The sequence below is a fragment of the Cylas formicarius genome, unplaced genomic scaffold (genome assembly GCF_029955315.1).
Source record: "Cylas formicarius isolate icCylForm1 unplaced genomic scaffold, icCylForm1.1 PGA_scaffold_10__41_contigs__length_53128322, whole genome shotgun sequence".
NCBI lineage: Eukaryota > Metazoa > Arthropoda > Insecta > Coleoptera > Brentidae > Cylas > Cylas formicarius.
Genome location: NW_026844214.1, coordinates 42385479 through 42411733, shown reverse-complemented (window position 1 = coordinate 42411733; position 26255 = coordinate 42385479). Strand labels below are relative to the sequence as shown.

General features: G+C 40.8%; 1 protein-coding gene across 5 annotated transcripts in view; it reads right to left on the bottom strand.

The window, feature by feature from the left end:
- Nucleotides 1-25209, bottom strand: part of LOC132696185 (guanine nucleotide-binding protein G(o) subunit alpha) — a 64385-nt gene extending 39176 nt beyond the window's left edge. Inside the window, exons 1-2 of one of the 5 annotated variants that reach the window (XM_060660896.1) lie at nt 4005-4125; nt 1046-1397 (exon numbers count right to left, since the gene is read on the bottom strand). In XM_060660896.1, coding sequence (XP_060516879.1) covers nt 1046-1163 — 118 coding nt within the window. In that variant the 5' untranslated portion in view covers nt 1164-1397; nt 4005-4125. Of the gene's footprint in view, nt 1-1045; nt 1551-4004; nt 4126-24788 lie in introns of those variants that run through there. The other 4 variants (XM_060660905.1, XM_060660914.1, XM_060660879.1 and 1 more) reach the window with 4 other exon arrangements.
- Between the last annotated feature and the right edge of the window lie 1046 nt (nt 25210-26255).

Sequence of the window (26255 nt, the reverse complement as noted above, 5' to 3'; positions counted from 1 at the left end):
ACACCGCCACTGTTATTCTTATTTGCTTTAGCATGCATTTTAAGTAAGTAGCCTTTCAAAATAATTTAACTCTCCTTGTACTAATATTTAAAAATGTACCACTTAACTAAGGTAAATTGAAATGTTATTTACTACCAATCTTTGTTGTTGTGTTTACCAATAGTTTTTTTGTGTATGTGCAGTAGATACTCGTAAGCCTTCTCAGTGTAATAACCGACAAATGTGTCAGTTCCCACATTCAGAAATTGGTGCGATCAAACGTGTCGACGCATTGTATCGCTTCTGTGTGGTTGTATTCTGTAACTCGACGTTCTCTATAGACTAAAGAAGAAAGAAGGAAAGAGCTGACAACGGTGTACGGAAAACTCGGATGGCAGCAGTTCGCGGGTAAGACATTCATCAACGTTGCCAACTTAATGCATACTTAATTAACTGGAACTTAATACATACTTGGGACAGCTGTGGAAGTAAGCAAATATTTAAAATTGCAAAAAATGTATGTGATAGTATGTAACAAACGTTGTTTAAATCTATTGTTTTTTTGACCAGCGTCGTCATTTTTGGGATAGACTTGCTCAAAGAGAAGGGGGTTAAAACCAATACCGGTTAAAATTGCAGGGTCGGTTCGATATTATATTCTTGCGTCATAACATTAAAATTTTGCTGCGATTACACAGCAAATTAATTCGTTAAATTAAAAAAAAACGATACAAAGCCAAGACAGGTACCAGCATATTTTCCATGGTTGGGTACCAGATAAGAATTGCATACTGCACCATAATTTAGTAATCAGTTCAAGTTGTCAACGTCGTTGTCAACCAGATTTGAGATTTAAATCACGTATTTTAGGTGAACGGTATCACTTGATTGCCTGAAACTTAAGCTTCATAGACACACGTCCTTTAGTCCTTCAAGGACTAGCAATTTAATAGAACGTACAAAATCCGCGAAGTATTGGGCTGAAATTCGATTCTGGTCAAAATAAAAATCACCCGGATTCGAATCCGGAGGATAAACCGACCAGAAACTGCGGAGCGACACGTACCGAGCAGAAGCAATTTGACGTCCCTCTTGGCCCTCTGGCCCTCCTCCTTGAGGGTCTGGTCGATTTGTTTGGTCCTGGCGATGGCAGCCCGTTCCTCGGCCGAAACGGTGCAGCCCATCGCGCAGTCTTCCAGGCACGACGTTTTGATATTTTTCCGCAACACTTCGGGAAAAAGATGGCGCGAACCGCCGCGAAGGAGTTTACCACTTTTTTGACTGCCCCCTCGGCGGAGTTTCGGTTTTCTCGCGCACTTCACTAGCAATCTGAACTTAATTGAATAATTTATTCTAATTAGGTGACAATCACGTCCAAATAACTTTAATTTATTTAAGTTTACAATTAAATGTTTCCACTGAGACAAAATATTTCATCTGCCAATTAATTACTTGCAACGAGGTAAAAAATAGAGATAATTACATTTTGTTATGCAAAAATTTTACCCAAAAACCTTTTATTTGAATAAATTCTCAATTAATTAATTGTCATAACAGAAACGTAAGATTAACTTTAATTGCGTACTCTTAATACTCTCAATAATTAATACGTATTTTTAGAAGCGGAATTGGGCTTCACATCCAACACACCATTGCAACATCGGTGCGTTGGACAATATCGAAATTTTAAAAATCTCATTCGAAATTACCCTAATTACCCCGAAATTAGACCCAAATTAAACTTGCAATTAATTACGCGCAACGAGATGATAAATCTTTTGCATTCTGAACCGCATATACTCGAGAAATAAAGGTTTAGCGAAAAAAAAAAGAAGAATATGGCTGGAAACTATCCCATAAAATGCTCAACTTTTTTGCTTCCAGAGGCTTGTGGAATGAAAATATTGGTCGGGTTTACGTCGTTACCGTAATCCCGCATGGCGAGAATCGATTTCGCGCAATTTCGTCGAGTTTCCGCACCAAAAACCGATCGAAACGGAGCGAAACAATTAACCGGAAACCGCCCCCGAGCCGCCGACAATTCCTGCGCCGTTAGCAATCGGTTAAACGCCACCATTAAGTGCCGATAACGGCCGGCGTAAACAGGACCATTAGCCGCGGCGGTTTTATATCTCGAGTACCCCGCCGTTTTATGAGTGCAAAATCTCGAACTCGAGTGGTATCTTAAGTAGAATTTAATGCAGACTTAAAAGTCAATTACCTATTTCGTGCGATTTAAAAACGGAAAAAAAAATCGAAGCGGTTACATTGAGGTTGGAGGGGAGCGGGGGATGTACGCCCTTCCTGATCGGTACAAAAGCCTTGCAGCGTTGCCAAACTGACGAGGGTTGTCTGCCCTGATTTTGATGGAGTTTAAACGGGATAAATCAATAGGAATAAGTAAGAAATTGTTATCCGTTTCGTGTGTTTCTTTATTCAATCATTTGATTAATTTCGCTTAATTTTTTCATGTTGTAGCTAAAATTTAAAAAAGCAAATGTTCCAATTTCCAAATTTCATCAAAAGTGAAAAAAAGCCTTTTTTATATTATACTCCTCTCAACACTATTGCAGAGAGCGAACAATTTTCAGACTCGATATTTTTCCATATTAGTAAAAATGAAAAAAAAAATCTCTTTTAACTTACTTACATAACACACCAACTCGTCAATTTTGCACTTTTATAAAACACTATTAGTTTAGTAGGTATATCAACGTAGGTATGGCAACGCTGTCAAGCTCCATGTCATATATGTAAGATGGTCCCTACATGACTCTCGCTATACAGGGACAGTGATCATTTGGGTGAAGATAACAATAAAAGTTCACATAAACAGAGTGCCCAAAATGGTTTTAAAATACAGGGTGTCAAAATTACACAAAAAATTAATTTATCTATACAAACAAAAATTGCGTTTTTACTAATTAATAAATGCAAGACAACTGAAATATTCTTGTTCTGTAATTATTCCGCGATCACTTTGTTCCATGGCCAAAAGGTTATTTAAGTTAAAAATAATATTAGATCTAAAATTTCGGCGTTTTATAGAAATTTTGAAAAAAGAAACCACTACCAATATTTTTACAAAAACCGCTTCTAAAAAAATTGTAGCAGGCCATAACTTTATTCTAATATAGCTACTAGATATTAATAGTCCTTGCATATTCTAGAGTCAAATGTAGTGCTCTAAGATGACGGAAAGTAAGGTTACTTATATTAATGAAGAAGAATTGGTGTAAGCGGTCTGTGATGGAGAGGAAGAATGTAGAGGTTAAAATATAAAATGTGGTATGCATTTGTGTTAAAGAGTTTTGTTTTTTCCAAGCTTATTTCAGCTATCAGTAGCATAAGTGCTACAACAAAATGTTTTATTTATATATTATAGTATGGCTGCTAACAGTTCGTTAATTCTACAGTTTTGAGTTTGGAGATGACTCTTTAGGAAGGTCATTGCCACCTGGCTGCATAAATTTTACCGAGTTTAAGGACTATATATTATCTAATAGTTATACAGACAGTTTTAATCGTGAGGTAAACCGTAGATATGAGTGTGTACACCATAGTTGCATTAATTACTTAAATTCCTTGGAAGTACAGTTCACCAAGATTTCTCTGCGGTTTACCTCTTACCTCTTAATACGCACATTAGATATAATATTAAAAAATGCATTTCATTACCGGGAGAGCTTGTATGAACATTTATCGTCATCTTGCTCCGAACAATCACCCCGTTACTGTCGGTACGTAGGTATAGAGATAAACCCGCTCTTTAGATAAACCGCAACGTATCTCCCACGGACACCCTGTATATATACGCGCGATGTATCGATCGTCCTTTATCGTTCCGCCAACAATTCCTATCTATATCGATGTCGATACCCGGTATCGGATTTATACCACCGACGATGGGGTACTCGGTAGGGGCAGATGAGCAAAGCGGTTCAACAACGGTACTATCCGCCTACACTATACGGTAGTTGATTTGTATAGTCGATCGGAACCCTCAACAAACACACGATCAGTACCGTGACAATCGTCGATGGTCCTATGGTGAGGCTAATAATTTCGCGTTAAACTAGCGTTAAAGTGGGACGCTTTCCGCCCGTGACGCAAGAACCGGGATCGTCAACACGCCCAAAATCACTTTTTCACCGAAGCCGCCGCGACATTTATCACAACGACTTCGACAGATGGTGTTTCTGTTTCGTCACGCGTAATACGTGGTTACCGCGGGCCGAGACATGAGGAGTTTGCCGGCGCTGCTGACTGCGGGGTGGGGCACACACAGAGAGAGAAGGAGACACGTACGGTACTCGGTTATTATACGAGGGATGCGCGTCAAGTAGTTCGGAGTCGAGAAGGTTAACGGTCAAATAATAGAGAACGAAATCAAATGAAAGGCACCTGCAGACAGACGTTTATGTCCGCGTTGATGGGTGTCCATACAAAAACGTTGGTTAATGTTTATGCAGAACGTAACATATTTGACTGCACAATTTCTTGTGTAAGACGCATATATTTTTTAAGCTACCCTATAAAATTTGTGTTTGTACTGGGTTATATTCATATATACATTTTTTATAATGGAATGCCTTAGCTGAAATCGTAGATCTTTTTTTCCTGATTTCAAAAACATATAGTTTATTGACATTTCATTTAGCAGTTTTTGACATACTTCAGTATAAAAATAATTATCATTCGAATTTTTTAAAGAGACTACCACAGGCTACTGTAATGCTTTTTACAAAACTTCTGGAGTTGAACTTGCTGACGGTTCGGCACACTACACTTGCCACTGTAGTCCTTCCTTACATTCAAATCACTGACCACATATCAAAAGTTCTAAAGATGTATAACGTCAAAACCGGATTTACCACTTGTCCAAAAAAGTCTCAACATCTTCGGTCTATCATAGACAAAATTCTATTTAAGATGCCAGGAGTTTACAGCATTCCATGCATATGCGGCAAAGAATACATTGGAGAGACCGGACGAAAAATATTAACTCGACTCAAAGAACACGAAAGAGCCTTACGACTCAGAGAAATAAACGAAAACAATCATGAAACCGGAAATAAAATTTTATTCGATAAAACTAATATTCTTGCATGTAATCAATTCTTCTACCAACGAAAAATCCGAGAGTCTATAGAAATCTAATGGGTGTTTTTTTTAGATGTATAGAACTTTAAGTTGACATTACTGTTCAAGATGGCGACCGATTTAACAGCTGTCAAGTGATTTATTCTCAGTTTGGCTTGGCAATTCATCATGAATAGACTTACGCCTGAACAACGCTTGCAAATAATGGTTTTGTGCGGAATACGTACCGCGCACTACATTCATTTTATCGTCGACAAAATCGTCCATCAGAGCAGTTAATTCGGTTAACCATTGAACGTTTTCGCACCACGTTTACTCTTATTGATAACTCGCATCTCCAGAGACGCCGCAAGGTGCGTACAGAAGAAGCTATTGCTGCTGTAGAGCGTAACATTGAGGAAGACCCGAATGAGTCCATCCACCGTCGAGCAGAGGAATTGGATCTGTGTCCATCCACTTTATGGAAGATTTTGCGAAAGGATCTTGGTTTACTTGCTTACAAAATTCAACTCGTGCAAGAATTGTAGCCAAACGATCATCAAGTAAGGCGTAGATTCGTCGAATGGGCCCAAAACGAGATTGCCGTTGTTCCCGATTTTCATAAGCGAATTTTGTTTAGCGATGAAGCGCACTTCTGGTTGAATATCTACGTCAACAAACAAAACTGCCGCATTTGGAGCGAAGCTAATCCTCAAGTGTAGTTCGAAACACCGTTACATCTAGAAAAACTGACTGTTTGGTGCGCTTTATGGGCTGGTAGCATAATTGGTCCGTACTTCTTCAAAAACGATGATGGCTAGAACGTTACAGTCAATGGTGATCGGTATAGAGCTATGATTACTAACTCTTTCATTCCTGAATTGAATAACCATGATGTCCAGGAGATGTCGTTTCAACAAGACGGCGAGACAAGTCACACAGCTCGTGCCACAATCGATTTATTGAAAGACACGTTTGGTGACCGCCTAATTTCACGTTTTGGACCTGTGCATTGGCCTCCAAGATCTTGTGATTTAACACCTCTAGACTACTTTCTGTGGGGCTATGTAAAAGTCATTGGTCTATACGGATAAGCCACAAACGCTTGACCATTTGGAAGACAACATTCGCCGTGTTATTGCCGATATACGGCCACAAATGTTGGAAAAAGTCATCGAAAATTGGACGTCCAAATTGGACCACATCCGCGCCAGCCGTGGCGGTCATATGCCAGAAATCATATTTAAAATGTAATGCCACAAGATTATCTTTCGGATAAATAAAATTCATGTCAATCGAATAATCCATCGTTGTTTTATTGCAACTTAAAGTTGCATCGAAAAAACACCCCTTATAAACAACCTAACAATCTTAACCGCGACTCAGGTCTCTATCTGTCACCAATATGGGAATCAGTCATCCGTCCCTCATTTAGCTCCGCCCCCCTCAAACAATATATAAGCAGGTGCAGAGTAAAATACGAGTCAGTTTCAGTCAGCGTAAGTTAAATGCCGGGTAGAAGAGTTCCTTCAATAAATATAATTAAACAATTTGAGGACCGAAATAATGTCACACGGAAGACCAGGACAATAGAAATAAAGTTTGATGAAGACCTCAATATATTACTTTACTTTCAAGGTAAGTTATATATTATTACAACACTTCACATCTTGACTTTGAGTGCTACTTTCTTAATTTTTACATTTCATATTTTTTAGAGAATCCTGAATATTTTATACCTGACGTTAAAAAATTATGCGGAAATTCCTATAGTAAAATTCAACGAAAGCTAAAGTATCATAAGTTTCACCGTTATAAGCTGTTTGCAGTGCAAAATTAAACCGATGAACATAAAAGGCAGCTGCTCGACTTTTGCACTGATATGTAGAGAAGATCTCAAGAACACGGAAATTTTCTAAACAAAATAATATTTGCGGATGAGGTTTCGTTCACAACAACAGGTGTTTTTAATAGGAAAATTAAACATTTTTGGTACACCAATAATCCACACAAAATGCAGGCAGTCAAGGACAGACGTCAGTTAATGTATGGTGTAGTATGTTGAACAATATGGTGGTCGAACCAATATATAGGACCTTTGAATGGCGAACGATATTTAAATTTCCTTGCGACATCCTTGGATATCAAGATGGCGCACCTCCACATAATATCCAAGCGGTTACCGATTATCTAAATAATAAATATGGACTTTGGACTTTTGGACTTTGGCAAGAAACTATCGAATGGCCTGCAAACAGCCCCGATCTGAATGCTTATGATATATTTTTGGCAGGTATTTAAAAAATATTTTTTTTTATAATAGGCATGAAAGTTTACAAGGGATAAGAGAAAGGCTGAAAAACCTGATTTTAGCACCCCGTGTATTAATAGGAAAATGAAAGGAAATATTGTCCGATGTGTATAAAATATAGAATAGAAATTATGTAGAAAATGTTGAGCAGTAATTATTGATATTTTTATGGTTTGAATAATAAATTTTATTATTTGGCGTTTTTCTTCCTCAGTATAACTCATTTGAAACATCTTAAGTTATTTAACTTACGCTGCAGATCTTTGGTTTTGATTAGTTGTCAAAAGTAGAACATCATTAAAACAATTACAAAAATAGGTAATAGGGTTGCTATCAAGGCAGACTTGACCATTTTTAAACAATATGGCTATTGTCCAGAAATCGAACGATAATTATTTTTAAACTGAAATATCTCAAAAACGGCTACATGAAATGTCAATAAACTATATGTTTTTGAAATCAGGAAAAAAAAAGATCTACGATTTAAGCTACTAATATATAGGGCATTCCATTTTTAAAAAATGGTGTGGCTGTCATTTTGACAGCTTCCGATAGTCGTTTGTTTTTCCTGACATTTGCATTTGCACTTATTTTCTACCGTTCAAAATTAATGCTGTAGGTGAGTGTCAAAATATAATGAATAACAACGCAATACACAACCACTTCCGAGCCAGATGTTTTTCTTAAAACCGCATTTTTCGCCCCTCGCACTGCCAGAATATCGATCAGTAGACGTCATTTATAATAACCATAGTTTTAGGGTGCAGTAAGATTTTAAGAAATACCTTTTCGGCATTTCTCGGTTAATCCTGCATCCGAGTGTTCTCACAAGTGCAGTAGTTGGATTTCATGATGATTTCGTTTTATTGGCCAAAATACCAAAGCACCAAATGACTTATTGATATGTTTCATTTTTAATTTGTAAAAAAAAAGGAATTTAGTTAAACATTAATTAATTAAACTATTTTATGTTTTGTTGGTTGAACGTAGGGGCTACTGTCACGTGTTGCTGCCCTTCAGTGTCGGTGTGGTTATTTGCGACAGGATACTTCGTGTGTCTCTGCCCTTAGTATCCATTGCAAGATCGAAATAATCAGCACTAGTTTTTGAAATAGCTACTATGTGTTTCTGCCTTTGCTACCAATGTAAACTCAGCTCCGGATTTGTTGTCTGTGTTTTCTGGTAATATTAAGTAATATTAAGTTTATTTTATTATTTTTAATAATCTTTTGGTATTTAGGTTAGGGGAGGGTGGGGCAAGACTATCAATGTTCATGTTCTGTATTTTTTCTATAAATTTTTGGTGTTGAACTTTATCAAACACCTCTTTAAAATCAAGAAAGCAAGCGTAGACATCTTGGTTCATGTCGAGACATCATTGCGCTAACATGTTTATACCGAACAGAGCCTCTAATTGGCTATCGCTGCCAACTTAGCGAATATTCTATTACGAATAATTCTGAAAAACACCTTCAAAGTGTGACTCATAAGGGCTATTGTTCGATGTTCGAAATAATAAATAATAATAATAACTCCGGGTGAGTACATGATATTAAAGAGATTTACGAGGATCATAATTGTGTCTTCATCTATAATTTTAAGAAGCTCGATCGGTATCTCGTCAGGGCCATTTGCTCTTCGTCCTTTCGTCTGTTGAATGGCATGCGCAGGTCTTTAATATATTCAGTCCAGCGAATCAGCTGTCGGTTGACATCCGAAATAATACTCCCATCGGAACTTCTCATTAGAGTAGACTGGCTATATTTCTTCATTCCGGTCATCTCATTCACCTTCCTATGCCGATTGAAGCTGTTATATCTTCGCTCGTATTCTTCCAGTTCATCACACTCCCTCATTATCCAGCCTTATTTGGCAGATTTAGTTTTTCTTTGAACGCTGTTGTTTACGTCTTTCGTCCATAAAGCACAATATTTCTTCTGTCATCCAAGTTTGTCTTGCTTTTCGTTCTGAAGTCAGCACTTCTTGACCTACTGTTAACAAAGCGTTTTGTATGCCATACCATGTCTCGCTTATGTTAGAAGTGTCTTGAAATTTGGTAAACGCTTTAAGTTGTTATTGACATTTAGTGTCGTTCCCTGAAGTACGCCGGGCTCCTTAAGTCTTCTCTTACATCGATTCTACATTTATTTACTGCTCGGTTCAATATTTTCAGTTTAACTTTAATACTGGAGACTACGGGGTTGTGATCAGACTTGAGGTCGGCTCCTGGCTATATTCCTCTGTGGTTGAGCAATCCATGAGGCGCGTCCCCCGGGTGGCGGATGGGGCAGCCCAGGCCCTCACGGACCTGGGTGGCTGAGAATAAGGAGGCATGAGGAGGTAAAAATCCAATAGGGCTGACAAATAACCAGTCGTGGACCAGCTCACCCTGCCCAGCTGTCGTGTCGTGGCCTGCACAGGGTATAACGGTGCCAACTGGCTTGTAGTCGGTTGATAAACCAGGCGTCGGGGCCGGCTCGACGAGTGGGCACGCGACGCGGGGGGTCTAAACTTCTCCTTTTGGACCAAAGGGAGTAAACTCAATAAAAATCCTAAATCCTACGGTGGGGGGTCGGGCCTAGGGGATGCATGGCTGAATAGAAGATCAGTCTCTACCGATCCCAACCCCGAGGCACCGGGCGCACCTTGGGGAAGGAAGCCTTACCTCTGCATGCGGGGCTCTGCAGAGGTGGACCGTTATGTTTCCCTAGCTACTCGTGGGACCTTTATGGAACCAAAAATGAAATGCGAAGAAATGAAGAAGGAGGAGGGGCCCCAGGGGGGCTCCAGCAAGCAGGGGCGTCCTCAGGAAGGCCCCCTCCAAAGGCGATCCGAACAGGATCCCCAGGTCGCCAGCGGGGTGGAGGGCTCGGTACAAACCGGGAACACCACCTCGATGACACACCGCCCCAGACATAGGAGTGGGGCGGAAAAAAGGAGGGCGATGAAGAAGAGACTCGCGGTGACGGTTTCGGAACCGCAGACGGGCTCTCTTCCGGCGCCCAGGAATCCTGCCACGCCGTCAACGGAGGGCTCCATAGGGGGCACACCGGAAACGGCAGGCGGGAAGCGGAAAAGAAAAATGGGAGAGACCACCCAGGTTGAGGCACCTGCCGGGGGTCGGCGGCCGACATGCGGCCCGGCGAAAGCTAGGCCCGGGAAAGGCGGGCTGTCCCGGGGGGGCTCTGAGAGGGGGGCTCGGTCCTATGCACAAACGGGGGCGGGGGGGCCTGAACTGGTGGTGGGCCTCAGAGGACAGGAAACTGACCTGTCTTCCGAGGACCTGCTAGGGTCTCTTAACCTCCGCATAAGCATGTATATCATGCAGGGGGGGCAATACACCCCTCTCCGGACACGCTCGGTTAGGCTGTGGAGGAGCCACATCCTGATCGAGATGATGGATGAAGAAAGCAGGGAGTGGGTTCGCAGGGAGCTGATTAACGTCAGGCCCTGGGGGCTAGCAAACCTGGTGGAGGTCGATCCGGAAGGATTGAGACTGAGAAGGGTGGCGATATGGATTCCGGGCCTGGGGGCGGGTGTCTCGAATGAGGCACTAGTCCGCTGCCTAGCAGCTCAGAATGGCCTAGATTGCCGTGCCTGGAGGGTCTGGCAGAGGACGGAGGATGCAAGGGGCACAATGGTGGTGGGCGTGGACGAGAAATCGGCAAGCGCCATCACGGCTAAGGGCTCACTTCTCTTCTGCCTGACGACACAGGTGAAAGTGAACCTGGCGGCGCCGAGGCCGCAGGGGGATGAGGTGGCCGCGGGGGGCTCACACGAGGAGGGCTCGTCCATGGAGGTTGGCGGGCCTGTCGGAGAGGCGGCATCCACGGCTTCTGTGGAGGAGACCTCCGGAGGGCCCTCCGAGGAAGCGAGAACCGAGGAGGTATCTCGGATGGAGGTTGACCGGGGAATCCCATCAGGGTCCACCAGTCAGGAAGCGGAAGCGGAGGGAGGTGCTACCTCGGGCTCGGATTCGGGCTGAGGCTAGCATCGTGACCCGCAGGTGGTATTCCCGCAATAACATCTTCATGGGGATATTACAGATTAATCTGCAACACAGCAGGGCTGCAACGGCCCACTTATGCAGGAAAATTTCGGAGGGCGGTACATCTATTGTACTGATCCAAGAGCCCTGGATTGTAAAATCAAGGGTTAGGGGCTTATCTCTGGGAGGATCGATGCTGCATAGTGTCGACTCCTTAGAGGGCGGTCCCAGGGCCTGTATTTTAACCATGGGGCTGGAGGCCTTTTCCCTAAGGGACAAGGCGTCCACGGACCTGGTTCCAATTCTGGTCAGATCCCCCACTCGGGACGGCGTGAGGGAGGTAGTGGTCGCCTCTGCGTACTTTCCAGGCGACCGCAGCTGTCCTCCGCAGGAGATCAGTGACTTGGTCTCCTACTGCGAGGAGGCGAATCTTCCTCTTTTGATTGGCTGTGACAGCAATGCTCACCACGTTTTGTGGGGCAGCGCGGCAACGAATAGAAGGGGGGGAGACCTCGTGGAGTTCATGGCCTCTGCAGGGCTGCAGGTGGCCAACAGAGGGGTAGAACCCACGTTTTTCACGACGGGTCGGAGCTCGGTCATAGATTTAACACTTTGTACCAGGGCTCTGCTCCCGGAAATAACTGGGTGGTGTGTCTGTGGGGAGGACTCTATGTCGGACCATATATACATCACCTTTGGGTTGGAGATGGGTGTTCAGGAACACGTTAGATCTAGGAACCTCCGGGCAACAAACTGGGAACTCTATAGAGAGGAACTCGCTTGGCGCCTAGGGAGCTTACCAAGAAAACACCGTACAATGGAGGAGATTGACGAGGCCGCCGACCGAGTCAGCTCCGCTATGATGCGGGCGTTCGAGAATAGTTGCCCTGAGACAGAGGAGCATAGGGCGGGAAGGACTCCTTGGTGGAGTCCTTCAATGGAGCGTCTCAGAAGGAAAGTGCGGAGGCTGTTCAATACAGCGAGGAGCAGCAGCCAAGGTGCGGACTGGGATCTCTATAGGGAGGTCCGCAGACAGTACAAAAAAGAACTACGGGCATCACAGAGGAGGGCCTGGAGGGGCTACTGCGACGGAGTAATGAATACCCCGGACGCGGCTAGGTTCCTTAGGGTACTCAGAAGTGACCCTGCGGGAAGACTGGGGGTGGTCCGCAGGACCGGCGGTGGCTACACAGCGGGACCAGCGGACACACTACAACAGTTGCTGAACACGCACTTCCCAGGGTCCGCTGATCCGGACACAGGGGGGAATATTGAAGCCGGGGGTCGTCTTGGATGCGACTACGCCACGGCAAGGAGGGTGGTTACCAATAGTAGGCTGAGGTGGGCTATTGACAGCTTTGGCCCCTTCAAGTCGGCGGGCGGGGATGGAGTATTTCCGGCTCTACTGCAAAGGGACGGAGGTCTCCTGACCAGCCCCCTGATAGACCTGTTCAGGGAATCCATTGCGAGGGGGTACGTGCCCGAGCTGTGGAGACAAAGCAGGGTAGTGTTCATTCCCAAGGTAGGGAAGAGTGACTACACGGACCCGAAGTCGTACCGGCCCGTTTGCCTCACCAGCTTCATTATGAAGACTCTGGAGAGACTGGTGGACCAGTATCTGAGGGACTGGGTGGAGCTGGAGGCCCCTTTAGAGCCAGCTCAGCATGCGTACCGAAGTGGCGGGTCTGTGGGCTCAGCTCTTCACCATCTGACTTCCAGGTTGGAGGAGGGTATGGGCTCGGGACGGCTGTCGGTGTGCGTGTTCGCTGACATCGAAGGGGCTTTCAATAACACGGCCCTGTACTCGATCTGCAGGGCGGTGGAGAGTACTGTCGAGGCAAGATTGGGTGGGGAGCAGGACTCCATCGGTTCATCACGGGGTTGTCCACAGGGCGGGGTCTTGTCCCCGTTCCTGTGGTGCCTAGTGGTGAACGAGATATTGCATATTCTGAGGGAAGAACACGGGGTCTATGCTCAGGCTTATGCAGACGACCTTGTGATAATGACGCAGGGGACGGACGTGAGGAGGATGCAGGGGATCCTGAACGGGGCATTGGCAAGATTCTCACAATGGTGCCTGGACAGCAAGTTGGCTGTCAATCCTGGCAAGGTGGAGATGGTCATCTTCACTAGGAAAAGGAAGATACAGTGCAACCTCAACATTTCGATGGATGGGGTGCCTCTTTCTGCAAGCGGAAGTGTCAAGTACTTGGGCGTATGGTTGGACTCTAAGTTGACCTTCCAGGAACATATAAGATCAAGGACCAGGTCGGCCTTTGGAGCTCTGTGGGCGTGCCAGAGAGCGGTAGGGGGCACTAGGGGCCTGGGGCCGAAGATCATGCAGTGGATCTACGGTACCATGGTGGTGCCTATGCTCACGCTTGGGGCAGTGGCATGGTGGCCGGGAACCAAAAGAGCGGGAGCAAGGCTAGTTCTTGACAGACTGCAGAGATTGGCTTGCCTCTGCATAACGGGCGCCATGAGAACGGCGCCCACGAGGGCCCTGGAGGCTCTGGTGGGGCTGCTCTCTCTGGCGGATCGGGTGCAGATGGAGGCGGCCAGGACAGCTGTGAGGCTGGCGAGCTGCGGGCTCTGGAGGGAGGGAACCTTCAATCGGGGTCCGTACGACATTTTAGAGGGCTGTCGCGGGGATCGCGGGGTCATGGGCATGCCGAGTGACGTCATGATCCCCGAGATGACCTTCTTTGATAAATTGACCTTTCTCTTTCCATCAAGGGAAGATTGGAGAGAGGGCAGAGTCGGCTCCTGGGATGGACTTGTCTGGTACACGGATGGGTCCAGAATGGGAGATCTGGCCGGAGCTGGAGCGTACTGCGAGACAACGGGATCAAGCTTGTCGGTCCCTCTGGGTCAGTACTGCACTGTGTTTCAGGCGGAAATTTTCGCTTTATTGATGGCGGCCAGAGAGGTGCTTCGGCTCAACTACGGAAGCAGGAGAGTCTTCTTCTGCTCGGATAGTAGGGCTGCACTCATGGAGCTGAAGTCAGTGCGTACGCGCTCCTTGTTGATAAAGGAGTGCAAAGGGGTACTGAGGAGGGTGGCTGAGGAGAGAAAGGTCACGTTGGTCACACCGGTATCCGGGGCAATGAGGCAGCGGACGCCTTAGCTAGGGAGGGCTCCTCGCATAGGCATATAGGACCAGAGCCCCGCTTGGGGATCGCCCCGTGTGTGAGGCGGGAAGCTCTCGAAGCCTGGGCGAGAGACCGGGCCGCGGGGGGCTGGAGAGTTGGCAGGCGAGGCTTATGATGGATGGGCCCGCCCTTCCTCGGACCAGGGAGCTGCTTAGACTAGAGCGGTCTGGGGGCACAATGGGCCCATCTGGTGGCCTAAGTGCTTGGACGCCCGCGAGGGCTCCCCCCTTTAATACCAATACCAATACCTGGCTATATTTTGTCAAATTTAAGTTCTTATGTCCGTCTCTTATCAAAATAAAATCAATCTGGTTACGCATTATGGCATTTGTGCTGTCTGGCAGAGATTTCCAAGTCCATAATCTGCGCTTTGCTCAATTACCATCACAACCAGTAATAACTTACGGGGGAACTTGGTTATCTGCTGCTATATTTTATGTCAATACCTTGTACCTATAACACTCACGAAATTGGAGGATTATAGATTAAAAAAAGTTTCAGGTACTGTTGAGGTTGCGGTTATAAAAAAAATATGTCAAGCTTCAAAATCCTAATAAAATATTTCACAAGTTTTTATAGACAATTTCACTAATTTCGAAACAGAACGGCATTTATATAAATTAGAAATACACTTAATTGCAAAACTAAAATACTGTCCAATAACTTCTGTAGAAGTTCAGCGAAGTTTTTCAATTTTTAAACACGTTTACAGGTAAAAGACACTTTTATAGCTGCAAAAGATAGTTTGTAAATTTAGGAATTGTGCAAGTTGCTATTATCTGAATGTATGAATAGTATAAATAACATTTAGTTACTGTAAGGTTCTTATGTTTTAGATTTTATGTTTGGAATTTCCCATGTAAGTGTCAACCTATAAATACAAAAGCTTTTATTTCGATGATTTTTGTTTCATTTATATTTATTCAAATAGTTTTTTTCCTATCTGTAAAATACCTAATTACACTTTCCGCAATTTTACCGCACGGATTTGGGAGCAATCGGATGTTTTCGGAGATATTTCCCAAGCTTTGAATTTTGACGTTTGTCAATTCTGACGGGCATGTCAGTGAATGTATTCATGTTGTTTTGACAAACGTCAAAATTTGCGAAAATGTACCCAATGGTCGTAGAAAAAGTACAGTATGCAACACGTTCGGTAATAGTATATTATGCAAGTGCGGTAAACGGCATTTGACTCATGAGTTTATTTGACACGAGCGGAGCGGAGCCGAGCGGAGCGCAGTGGAGCGAGTGTTTAATAAATGAGTGAGTTAAAAAGTTTACCGAACGTGTTGCAAACTATACTTTTTCTTCGACCGTTAGTTTTTGGGTCTATTTTTTTTGCAAAACAACACGAATAAATTCACTGACATGACCGCCAGAATTGACAAACGTCAAAATTCAAAGCGTGGAAAATATTTCCGAAAAACATTCGATTGCTCCCAAATCCGTGCGGTAAAAACCCGAAAATGTCCGAAGTGGCTCGGATTCATGGGAAACGAAACTGACGTGGTAAAGTGACGCTTCCCACACGCTAGATCGGTGGGTAAATAGGTATTTTACGGACGGGAGTAGAAAAACTTTTTAACTCATTGGTTTATTAAAAACTCGTGAGTCAAATGCCGTTTACCGCACTTGTTGCATAATCTACTTTTGTAGTATAGGTAAAAAATTATAGGATTTCTGAGAAACGGGTGTAATTATAAAGCATGTGCATAATTTTTCACATAATAAAAAGGCATATTTGTATTTTTTGTTCATTTCGATGCACATAACCTGAACATTTTATTTAAATACGTATATACTGGGGTTGTTCGCTTGCATTTATTTCGCTCCATAGTGATATGTATTTCAACACGGATAGTGTGTACGCTAGAATAAGGAACACATTATTGTTATTGTTACTTCTAGATAGTAGTCAAATACCTGTTATTATTAGTCCTATAATTGGTGTTAACACTGTTGGGAATAAATTTAAATTTATTTATTTATTTATTATTCTAACAAACGCCGCTGTCATATTACTGTGATTCATTATTGCATGAAAATTAAGATGACCCAAATTTAGGAACGATTCGAGGTGTGTAGGTCTGAAATGCGGAAAACTGTGATTGCAATTTTTCTGCACTTTACGATAGAACCATTAAGTTGTATACCCTGTTTAATGATCCCTATTGTCCTTGCAAATTTATATTTTATTACTCTGTCGCATCATAAGACGTTGTGTTACTAGTTATGGTTTAAATCTAATACCTGCAAAGAAAAAATCTTGACTTAAAAAAATGCAAAAATCCTGAAAAAGTAGCAGTCGACAATAACTAAATCGCCCCTGTATATCAGCGCTCTCGGCGAACATATAAAACTACTGAAACCGAGCGGGGTGGGGAAGCAAGCAGCCGACATCAAAAGCATCGATCGAACCGTCCAAGAACAGCCGTAAAAACAATATTCCCGGAATAAATCGCCGATATCGCATTAAAAGATTTTTATGAGTGGCAGTGCGCCCATGATTTACGATCGGACAATACGCGCATTGAAGACTGTTTACACTCCCCTGTATATCTTATATGTATCTATACAACCGCGTGCGCGTCGAGGGCCCCCTTAAGTGCGACGACTAAAAATAGCAGAATTCTAGTGGATCTTGTGGTTCGCGTACGGGGTCAGCGCGAGGGTCAGGAAAGTCACACGGAAATAGTTTTCAGAGGCTAAAAGCTCACTTTTTTAAAGTTTTCTTTTCAACTTTTTTTTTTCGATTTTTGTCGTATCAATAATATGCTGTGCTTGACTTCGGTTTTGCCATTTTTACAAAAATAGTCATGAATATCAGCATCCTTTGAAATTATTTCGTCACCCATCGAATTGATTTTCGGTGGGGATAGACATAATGAATTTTTCAAACGAAATATAAAAAGATAATACCGGATGACACAAGAAAGCGGGAACACTCGATAATTTTTAAACGGCTTGCGATAGCGATTTGAAATTTGGAAGGGTCCATTTTTTTGACAATATGTAATCAACGGTTGCACTTCCGCTTTGAGCGGAAACGACAGTAACTTTCGAATTTTAAATGGCACAATCTATACATTTTTGCATTTTTGGATTCAGGAGATAATTCTACGTAGAATAGGACGGCTTTTCTCTTTTTTTATTTTTTTTATTTTTATTAAATTTTTTTAAATTGTGTCTAGGAGGCTGTGACCATCATAAATACTATGTACCGGGTCCCCTGACGGGAAAAATTGTAAATGAAACTTTTCTTTACTTGCCTAAAGGCAAATAGCATTTAATGTAATGAACTATAAATTTTTTAGGATAACCTAGTTTCTTCAAACAGCACTCTAGTGGAAACAAAAGCTTTTTAAAACCGGTACTTTTTTGACACCAAAATTTTCAAAATCCGTTAAAAAATAAGCTCGCAGGAAGGATAAATCCAGATAAGTAATTTAAAACAAAATATTACTTAGGTGACTTTGTTTCTATTCATCATCAAGTCGGCATGATTGAAAATTCTGACAATTCCGATTTGGATTATCATGGAAAACAATAATCAATCTACAAATGGAGAAAAAGATGATATTTGATATGTTTCTGATATACAGGGAATGCAGAAAAAACTCTCGACAGGCCCGTGCATTGTATGCAGCCCGATATCCGGGACCTCGCCTTCCATTCTTTCTTTAGAATGCTGGAATTGAAAATGAGAAATCCACAAAATAATCGACATGATGTGATGTTTTGTGTCAATGTGAAACTTGTGTTACAGTAACACACGTTGATATACCACTTTCAAATCGATTCTACCGACATTATTGAGGTTTTATTTTCTAACACATTTTCAAAATATTATGTTGAATTATCCCAAAAAGTGACAGATTTGGAAAAAAAAATCCATTCTCTTGTTCTTCTGAGTTTCCGGTAAAAAGTGCTTTTAGCTTATGACGTACGTATACAAATAATACTTACGTTAGTTTTTCACTGTATCCCCGTATTCCAAAAGCATATCAACTTTTCACCATAATAAAACACTTTCAACAAAAAATTCTAATCGTTGAATCTCAAAAGAAACTCTCCCTTGAATTTCTTTTTTTTTTAATACTAATCTGTTGTTTTTCCACTGCATGAGTTTGTCGAGAATTTGTCCTGCATTTTTAATTTTACCGATTTGACAATTAATAATGAATAGAGGCAAAGCCACCTAAGTAATATTGTGTTTTTATAAAAATGTATTTATTTATATGGTTTTTTTTCCTTCCTGTGAGCTTATTTTTTAACGGATTTTGAAAATTTTGATGTAAAAATGTTGCGAAAAAAAGGACCGATTTGAAAAACTTTTTGTTCCCATTAGAGTGTTACTTGAAAAAACTAGATAAGTAAAGAAAAGTTTCATTTACAATTTTTCCCATGATCAGGTGACCCGGTAAATAGTATTTATGATGGTCATGGCCTCCTAGACACCATTTTCAAAAATTAAATAAGAATTTAAAAACAAAAAAGAGAGAAAAACCGTACTATAGAATGATCTCCTGAATCCAAAAATGCAAAAAATATAAGTTGAGTCATTTAATCCTATATTAACCCTTTCAAATTTCAAATCGCTACCTCAAGCCGTTTAAAAGTTATAGAGTGGTCCCACTTTCTTGTGTCACGGTATAAAAGAATATCTGATTTTCCATGCCACACGTTGGGATAAAAAATAATGAACTTGAGGGAAATATTATTTAAAAAAAAAATAACTGTAAGAAGAAATGCTATGTGCTTTTCTAAAACTTCCAGTTTACGAGATAACAAAGAGCTTTGAGCGCGAAAATTAAATTTTTACAAATAAAAAAATTATGGGTTCCCTCCTAAAACGAAAACTTTCGAAAATCCCCTCGTAGCTCAAAAACTACACCGCGTATCAAGATGAGGTTTTCATATTTGACCTTGTCTCGAAAATCATGCTCGGGGACGCGTCCGCTACCTCCAAAAGCCATCGATTTTAGCGCATCCTGCACAGGGTGAGTCAAACTGGACACTTTTAATGTAATGAAGATGACCGGGGCTTGATTTTCATAAAAAACCTAATGTGTTTTTCAAAAATGTGTATTTTAGAAAAATCGCTGTGACTTTTTTGGTATAGGGTTTTGCGTTTCTATGAAAACATTTATAAAGCATTGTTTTACGCAAAATGTAATGTCTTAAATATATTATTTTTAATACTAACATTTTATTATCAACTGAAAAATCGAGTTTTTAAATGGGACAACTTTCGAACATTGAAAATATCTTAAAATTTTAAAAACAGAATTTTTGAATATTGAACAAGTTGGGTTTCTACAGTGCCATCGTAATACAGAAGCCAAATGCGGGGCCAAATTCTGATTTTGGATGTAGAGACACTAGGTTTTAATTTCACCTTGTTGTAGAACAGAGTGTGGATGCGACGTATCTGCAAAGCAGTCATGTCCGGCTGAATTTCTACCTCACCACAACCAATGTCTCCACCAATGTCTGGATATAGATGTTATAGGCGGGGATGGAACAATGTTTTCATCGAAACACTAGGAACAAAGTCTCTACATCATTTAATAAAACCTATCATCTGAAAACCTTTAGACACCGATAGAACTACCAAGATCTCAACCAACCACTCAGATGGTATCCCGACAGCAGCAGGCCAAACTTTAAACCTCACCAGCGCTATTTTTTCGTTCGCAACCACATCAGCCTATGTAGCAAGTTCAAGTGTCCAAGTTATCAGAACCTCCAAACCCAACCTAATGGAAATTTTGGAAAAAAAAGTATGCCATTATGTTATTTAGATTTCTCTGGATGGCTCAGTCTTGAAGGAAAATTAAACGACGTTTTCCATCGATCCCGATTCGGCGGTGCTATGGCTCCCGCTTCCCCGCCCCCGTAGCTCCACAATCGCGCATTTTCCGAAGCCAAGTCAGCGTACCTATAAGACGCCCGCTCATGAATATTTACGACGAGGCGATTAAATTTAACGCCGCTGAGGAGGCGCGTTATTCATGAGACGTCGGATCAACAGGGCGTGATGCGGTTTGCCGAAACTTTCTTTTTCGAAACTTTAAAGCGGGTTTTCTGCACTTTGTCAAAACAAAGTTATTCTTAGCAAAACAAAACAAAATTGCAAAAACCTGACTACGCTCTACCGAGTAGATGAACTGTAAATTAGATAGTGACACAATGTTTTTAGGCATTACTGGAAAAGGGCTTTTGTGGTAGAATAGATTCAGAAAACCAAGAGGAAATCCAATTACATGTGCGTGAAAATTTTCAAATTTTTTCTGAAGGCTAACTTGAAGTTGAAGTTCCCTGACTGGTAGAGATATAAGGATTTTCTTATCTCAAAATCTGTAAACGCTATCAAAAAGTTGTTTGAATCTACTTATACTTTTATTATTATTATTATAACCATATATGTATATCCTATACCTAACTCATACTGTTTCTGACATATGTTTTGCAATTTATGTCAAAAATTAAGTTTGCAGATCTAAATATATCTGTTGTTGTATTTAGTATTTAAAAAACGGGTGACACTGTATGAAGTTACCTATTTGAAAAAGTTCTAGCTTTCGAAATATTAGCAATAACAAGTTTTCGTGTTGTACAAATGATATGCGGAGATTAAAATGGCATTTACTGTCGTTTGACATTTTTTTTATAAATATTATAAATCACATCCGGTAATTATGTTGTTATCACAAAAGTCATTTAAATATGTTTAATTTGTAAGAAAACCTTCATCGAAGACATTTTGACATTTACTGAAATAATTTTAATTGAATAAAAAAGAAATAAAATTTTGAACGGTTAAGGTTTTATAAAATAAACTCATTTTTATATATTTTTTTATGTTTGTTTTATTTGCTATTAGTATTTTCTCTATTCAGTATTTTTTGGGGAACGGTTTATAGTCATTTACAGACTTTTTGCGTTAAAATTACAATGACAATAAAAAATGACCATGTCACTTATGGCATAAAATTGTGAAACGCTTATTTCCAAACTCACAGTAAGCCATAATATCAACGTTTCCGTGGAGCCCGATTGCTTTGAGTCGCCATCTTTCGCCGTCATTGCAATTTTAAAATGCAAATCCGTTTTATTGTTTATTGTATTTCAAAAAATACAACTTTTTCAAATTGACAACTTTATAATAGTCACCCCTTGTTGAAATCCCAAATACGATAAAATTATAAAAATTGGGTACTTTCATTTAAAACAAACAAGATTTTTAACGATTTTTGCAATTAAATTAAAATAAAATGTTAGTATTTTATAGCACACACACATCACTAAACCAGATCCCCTTCTATAACAAAATCAACAACAACTATATAACATAGACTTTCAGTGGGAGAAATCAATAGATAAACTTAGACCAAGAAACGTCACTTTTAACTCAATCATTGAGTTAATTGAGTTGAATTACATTTCTTCACTTTTTGAATTAGATATTGTTTAAATGACAATAAATAGAAATAATGTGTAGATGAGCTAATAAAGATTGAGTTATATTCATAGATTTTTTAAATAGGTCACTTACTGTAAACTGTTCTTTATACTAACCCCATGTCATTTTATATATATACTTTTATGTGTTACACTTTGAAAGAAGGGATTTTATTATTGCCACGTTAATTAATACCCCCAACTTTCTACAGTCAAAAAATACCAAGAGAATCTACTAAATACAGGAATTTAAAAAGTTTTTAATGTTTTCGTATGTGAAAAATCAAAGCGTACTCGCTTTGTTTTGTTTTAGAGCCCGACCGACATTAGCAAACACAATAATTAAGAGATAAAAATTACTCATTACGCTCGTATTTGATTAGACGCCCGACCGATGACGATGACTCAGCGGCGTGTCTCGTCGGGTCTCGAGCGTGGTCACGCCCCAGCGCTCGTTCAAGGCAAAAAAAAGTAAAAATGACACTTAGACCCTTTTACTACCCTTATGTCACGGATGAAACGGCTTGTCGATCAAAAAGCGCATTGTTTAAATATTTTGCACACAGCCGGACCGTACAAAAGAACGACAATGGATCGCTGTCATTGTCCAGAAGAAGAAAACAAAATTCGCGACACCGTATGGCGCAAAGGGTGATTTTTTGTAAATCAAAAATAAACAGACGGCGACAGATTTTTGATGTCGGGGATGTGTCGCGAAAATTTTTTTTCGACACACGGATTGCATACCTTACAATTAGTTAATCCATACAGTGTTGTCAGGTATAGGAAAAAATCTGGAACGTTCAAGATAACAAGATAATTATCAAATGTTAAGAGGCAGCGGCATTTCCGTAGTATGTTATTGGCCATTAAGCGTTGTCGGTCAATATTAAAATTGAAGAACAGTCTGGACCACATTCGCATAACAAATATACAATATTTGCATATCTGTGCAAGTTTTGTATTCATCGTTTACTGGTATCTCGTATAATTTCAATATAGACGGCCACCCGGGTACCTTTTTCGACACTTTTACTGTGCAATACTCTTTTTATTTTGTAAAACTAAAGATAGTGCTTATAGAACTGAATAATAATAAATTCTCTTTATTCGGTAAACAATATGATAGCACTCGACTTTAGGATTAACGGCTTAGGACGTGAGAACTCAGAGGTTTGGAGCAAAGCAGCCATTTTGGGTCCTTCTGTGGAATATCTTTAGGGCTAAAAAGTTTCTTGACAGTGTGATACTTTTCCATAAAACCAAACAACTAAAAACTAAAATAACATTGTTATAGGTTTTTTTCGTTGATAGTGGTATAGATCATTACAAACCAAACATTTCAGGAACACCCTGTAGTTTATAAATAACTACATTTTTTTACTTTTTCAAAAAACAGTATGCTCTTTTTCTCATGCAATATGCAAGTAGATAACAATTTTCAAAAATTAAAGGCGTAATAATTTAATAATATATCTAATCGGTTTTTGGATCGCCTTTTGATTTATAAAAGAGTTTATTTTCCTTGTTTTGGTAATTTTATTTAATTTATAGTCATCAATTTCTTCGAATAATGACGGAAATTCGAGAGAAGCTATTATAAGTTTTTGCTTGGCAACCGATTTTGAAATATTTGCTGCTTTTAACATTAAAGATGACAGAGAAAGGAAACAGATGGATTTTTTTTGTGGTATACACGTATAAAAATTGAGAAAGAAATTGATACGTCAAAATCTGAAGCCAAGAATCATTAAAAAAAAACATAAGTTTTGTTTTTAACTCAAAAATAGTAAACACATACATCAGAAAGCTATTTTATTTTTTCGATAAGTTTCAGGATAAAGAATATACGAGAGTGACCAAAATGCCATGTAGCGTAAAAACTAAAAATAAACTTATCCTTACGATAAGGAGCAGCTGACACATGGCTAATGTTATTCGTAAGGATTTAAGTAGTTTGGCTCAAAGGTTGTCTAGATTTGAAGGCATCACTTCAACTCCTGATCTTGTGCGATACCGTGACACATTTACGTAATCCCTATACCTTTTCGTTTTCGAATTGCAAAGTTAAAAAAATGACCACCCTGAGTTAAAAGTGGGAATGAAACAAATTGATTTACCTTTTTCCATTAAAAAAGCGTTTCGAGAAAATTACAATTTTTTTAAACTTATTTTTTCATTAAGTCGATACGAAAAACATATATAATCGATTTTCTGATTTGCGCCGGAAACCAGACCGAAATTTTTAATGGGACGTTAATGACGTCCAAACCATCAGCGAGTGTAAACTTGTTGCACGCCCAACGCCAACTTCATCTACATGACCTACGAGATTGAATTTCGATTTCGTATAACATTACACCAGGGTCCCACCATCATGTCCGTGTTAAAATCAACGCTCCAATGAATTTCGTTAGTTTTAGTTAGTATTCAAATTTTCTAAATTTTCATAAAAACCGCCCTCGTCGCGTATGCGGACGTAAAAACGACGGCATAGTCGGATCGCTTCGACATCAATACGAGCGAGCATATCACACACCCTTTCCACGATGCCGATACGAATTTCTGTGTGCCGAAAAGAACGTTCGCATCAAATCGCAGCGAAATGGCGGGAATCATTTTAACGTTTAAGGCTCTTTTTACCGAGCGTTCGCTACGAATATTGACACGAATGAGATTTCTTAAATATGCGCGGCCTCAGGCGACTAGATGCGAAAATATTCGCAAACGCGGAAACGACGACGTTTGGCAACACGGGGCCGACGACGTATCGAACCTCACCCCCGCGCGCCCTAACGCAGCAACTCACCCAAGAGGAGCAGCTTGATGTCCTTGGCCGCCTGGATACCGTCCTCTTTCAGGTTCTTCTCGATCTGCTTGCTCCTGGCCAACGCGGCCCTCTCTTCGGCCGACGAGGTGCACCCCATTTTACACGTAGCCTCCCCACAAAACAACGTCGCGCCGGTTTTCTGCTGACCTGCCCGACCGGGGGAAACAAAAACACTGACGCGCCGCGCGCTGTCTCGCCAGCGGGACGTTCAACAATGGAACGGATAGATCGCGGCGGCCATGTCGATAATAATTATGTCGTCGTCGGAAAACGCACCCGCTCGTTTATTTTTTTTTCTCTTCTCTCTCGCCGTGTGTGGCCTTTGTCGGACTCTCTCTCCGCGATCGGTTTTAAAAACGGCGACCCGGCCCACGACTCTCGCACAACGACACGGTTGCTGTGCGCGATACGCACCGGTTCGATCGTGGGAGAAGCGGCGCGCCTGCGTCGCCCAAAGGAAGCGCGCGTCACGGCGCCGTCAGCCAGCGGCGCTCGGCGGGGTGGGTTCGCGATTCAATCGCATGAAGCGCGGACGAAAATCACCAATAATGCAAATTTAGTTGTCGAGGAGACGGTACGATGGCGCTGCGCTGAAAAACTCGTGTCTCTGTAATTTGAAGATTACGTATGCCCAATCGTAATAGTTTTAATAACGTCCCTATTGAATAATTTCTTAATGCCGTGGAGAAACGAAAAAATCAACGAAAATGAAGCTTTTTTTATCATCACAGTCTAACATTTATCATAAACATAAACGTTGGTGGTCTGTGGCATTCGATCATTTGCGAAACTGTGGATGAATTGCAGTTCTCGTTTTCGGTTTTTGTTAGGATTTTGGTTAGATGTAGATGATTTTAAAATTAATGTACTTGTCAAGTTATTTTGCGGTTATGAATTCAAAAGTTGAGTTTGGAATAACAGACAATTCGATTTTAACGAAACTAATGAAAAGTTAAAGGTGTTAATGGTAAACTGAATTTACTAAAGAAGAAATTTAACTTTTTACTATAAATTTTAAATGGGTGTTAATGCTAATGAATGGTTGCGTGAATCTACCACTATTCTTGAACGTAAATGGTTTTAGGGTTGTGCAATTGACCGGCCATTTTTTTTTGAGTCAATTGACTGAAATAATTTGAAAAATACCATGATATCTATATTTATGTTATGTGTTTCATCGCCGTCGTTCTGGGAACCAAATGGGGTCGATATTATTATTGGGATTCTCCGAATTGCTAAGTATCGTATTCGTAACCCTTTAAGAGGGTTATAGGTAAATTGGACATCACAAACACAATAATTTATTATAAAATACATCTTTTTATTAAAAACTGATATTTGCCGGATGTTATTTCATACATTTTTTCACTAGTCAGTTGACCAGTCCCAACACTAAATGATTTACTTGAGTTGTTGAATTTGCTAAAAAAGTCATTTAACCTTTGA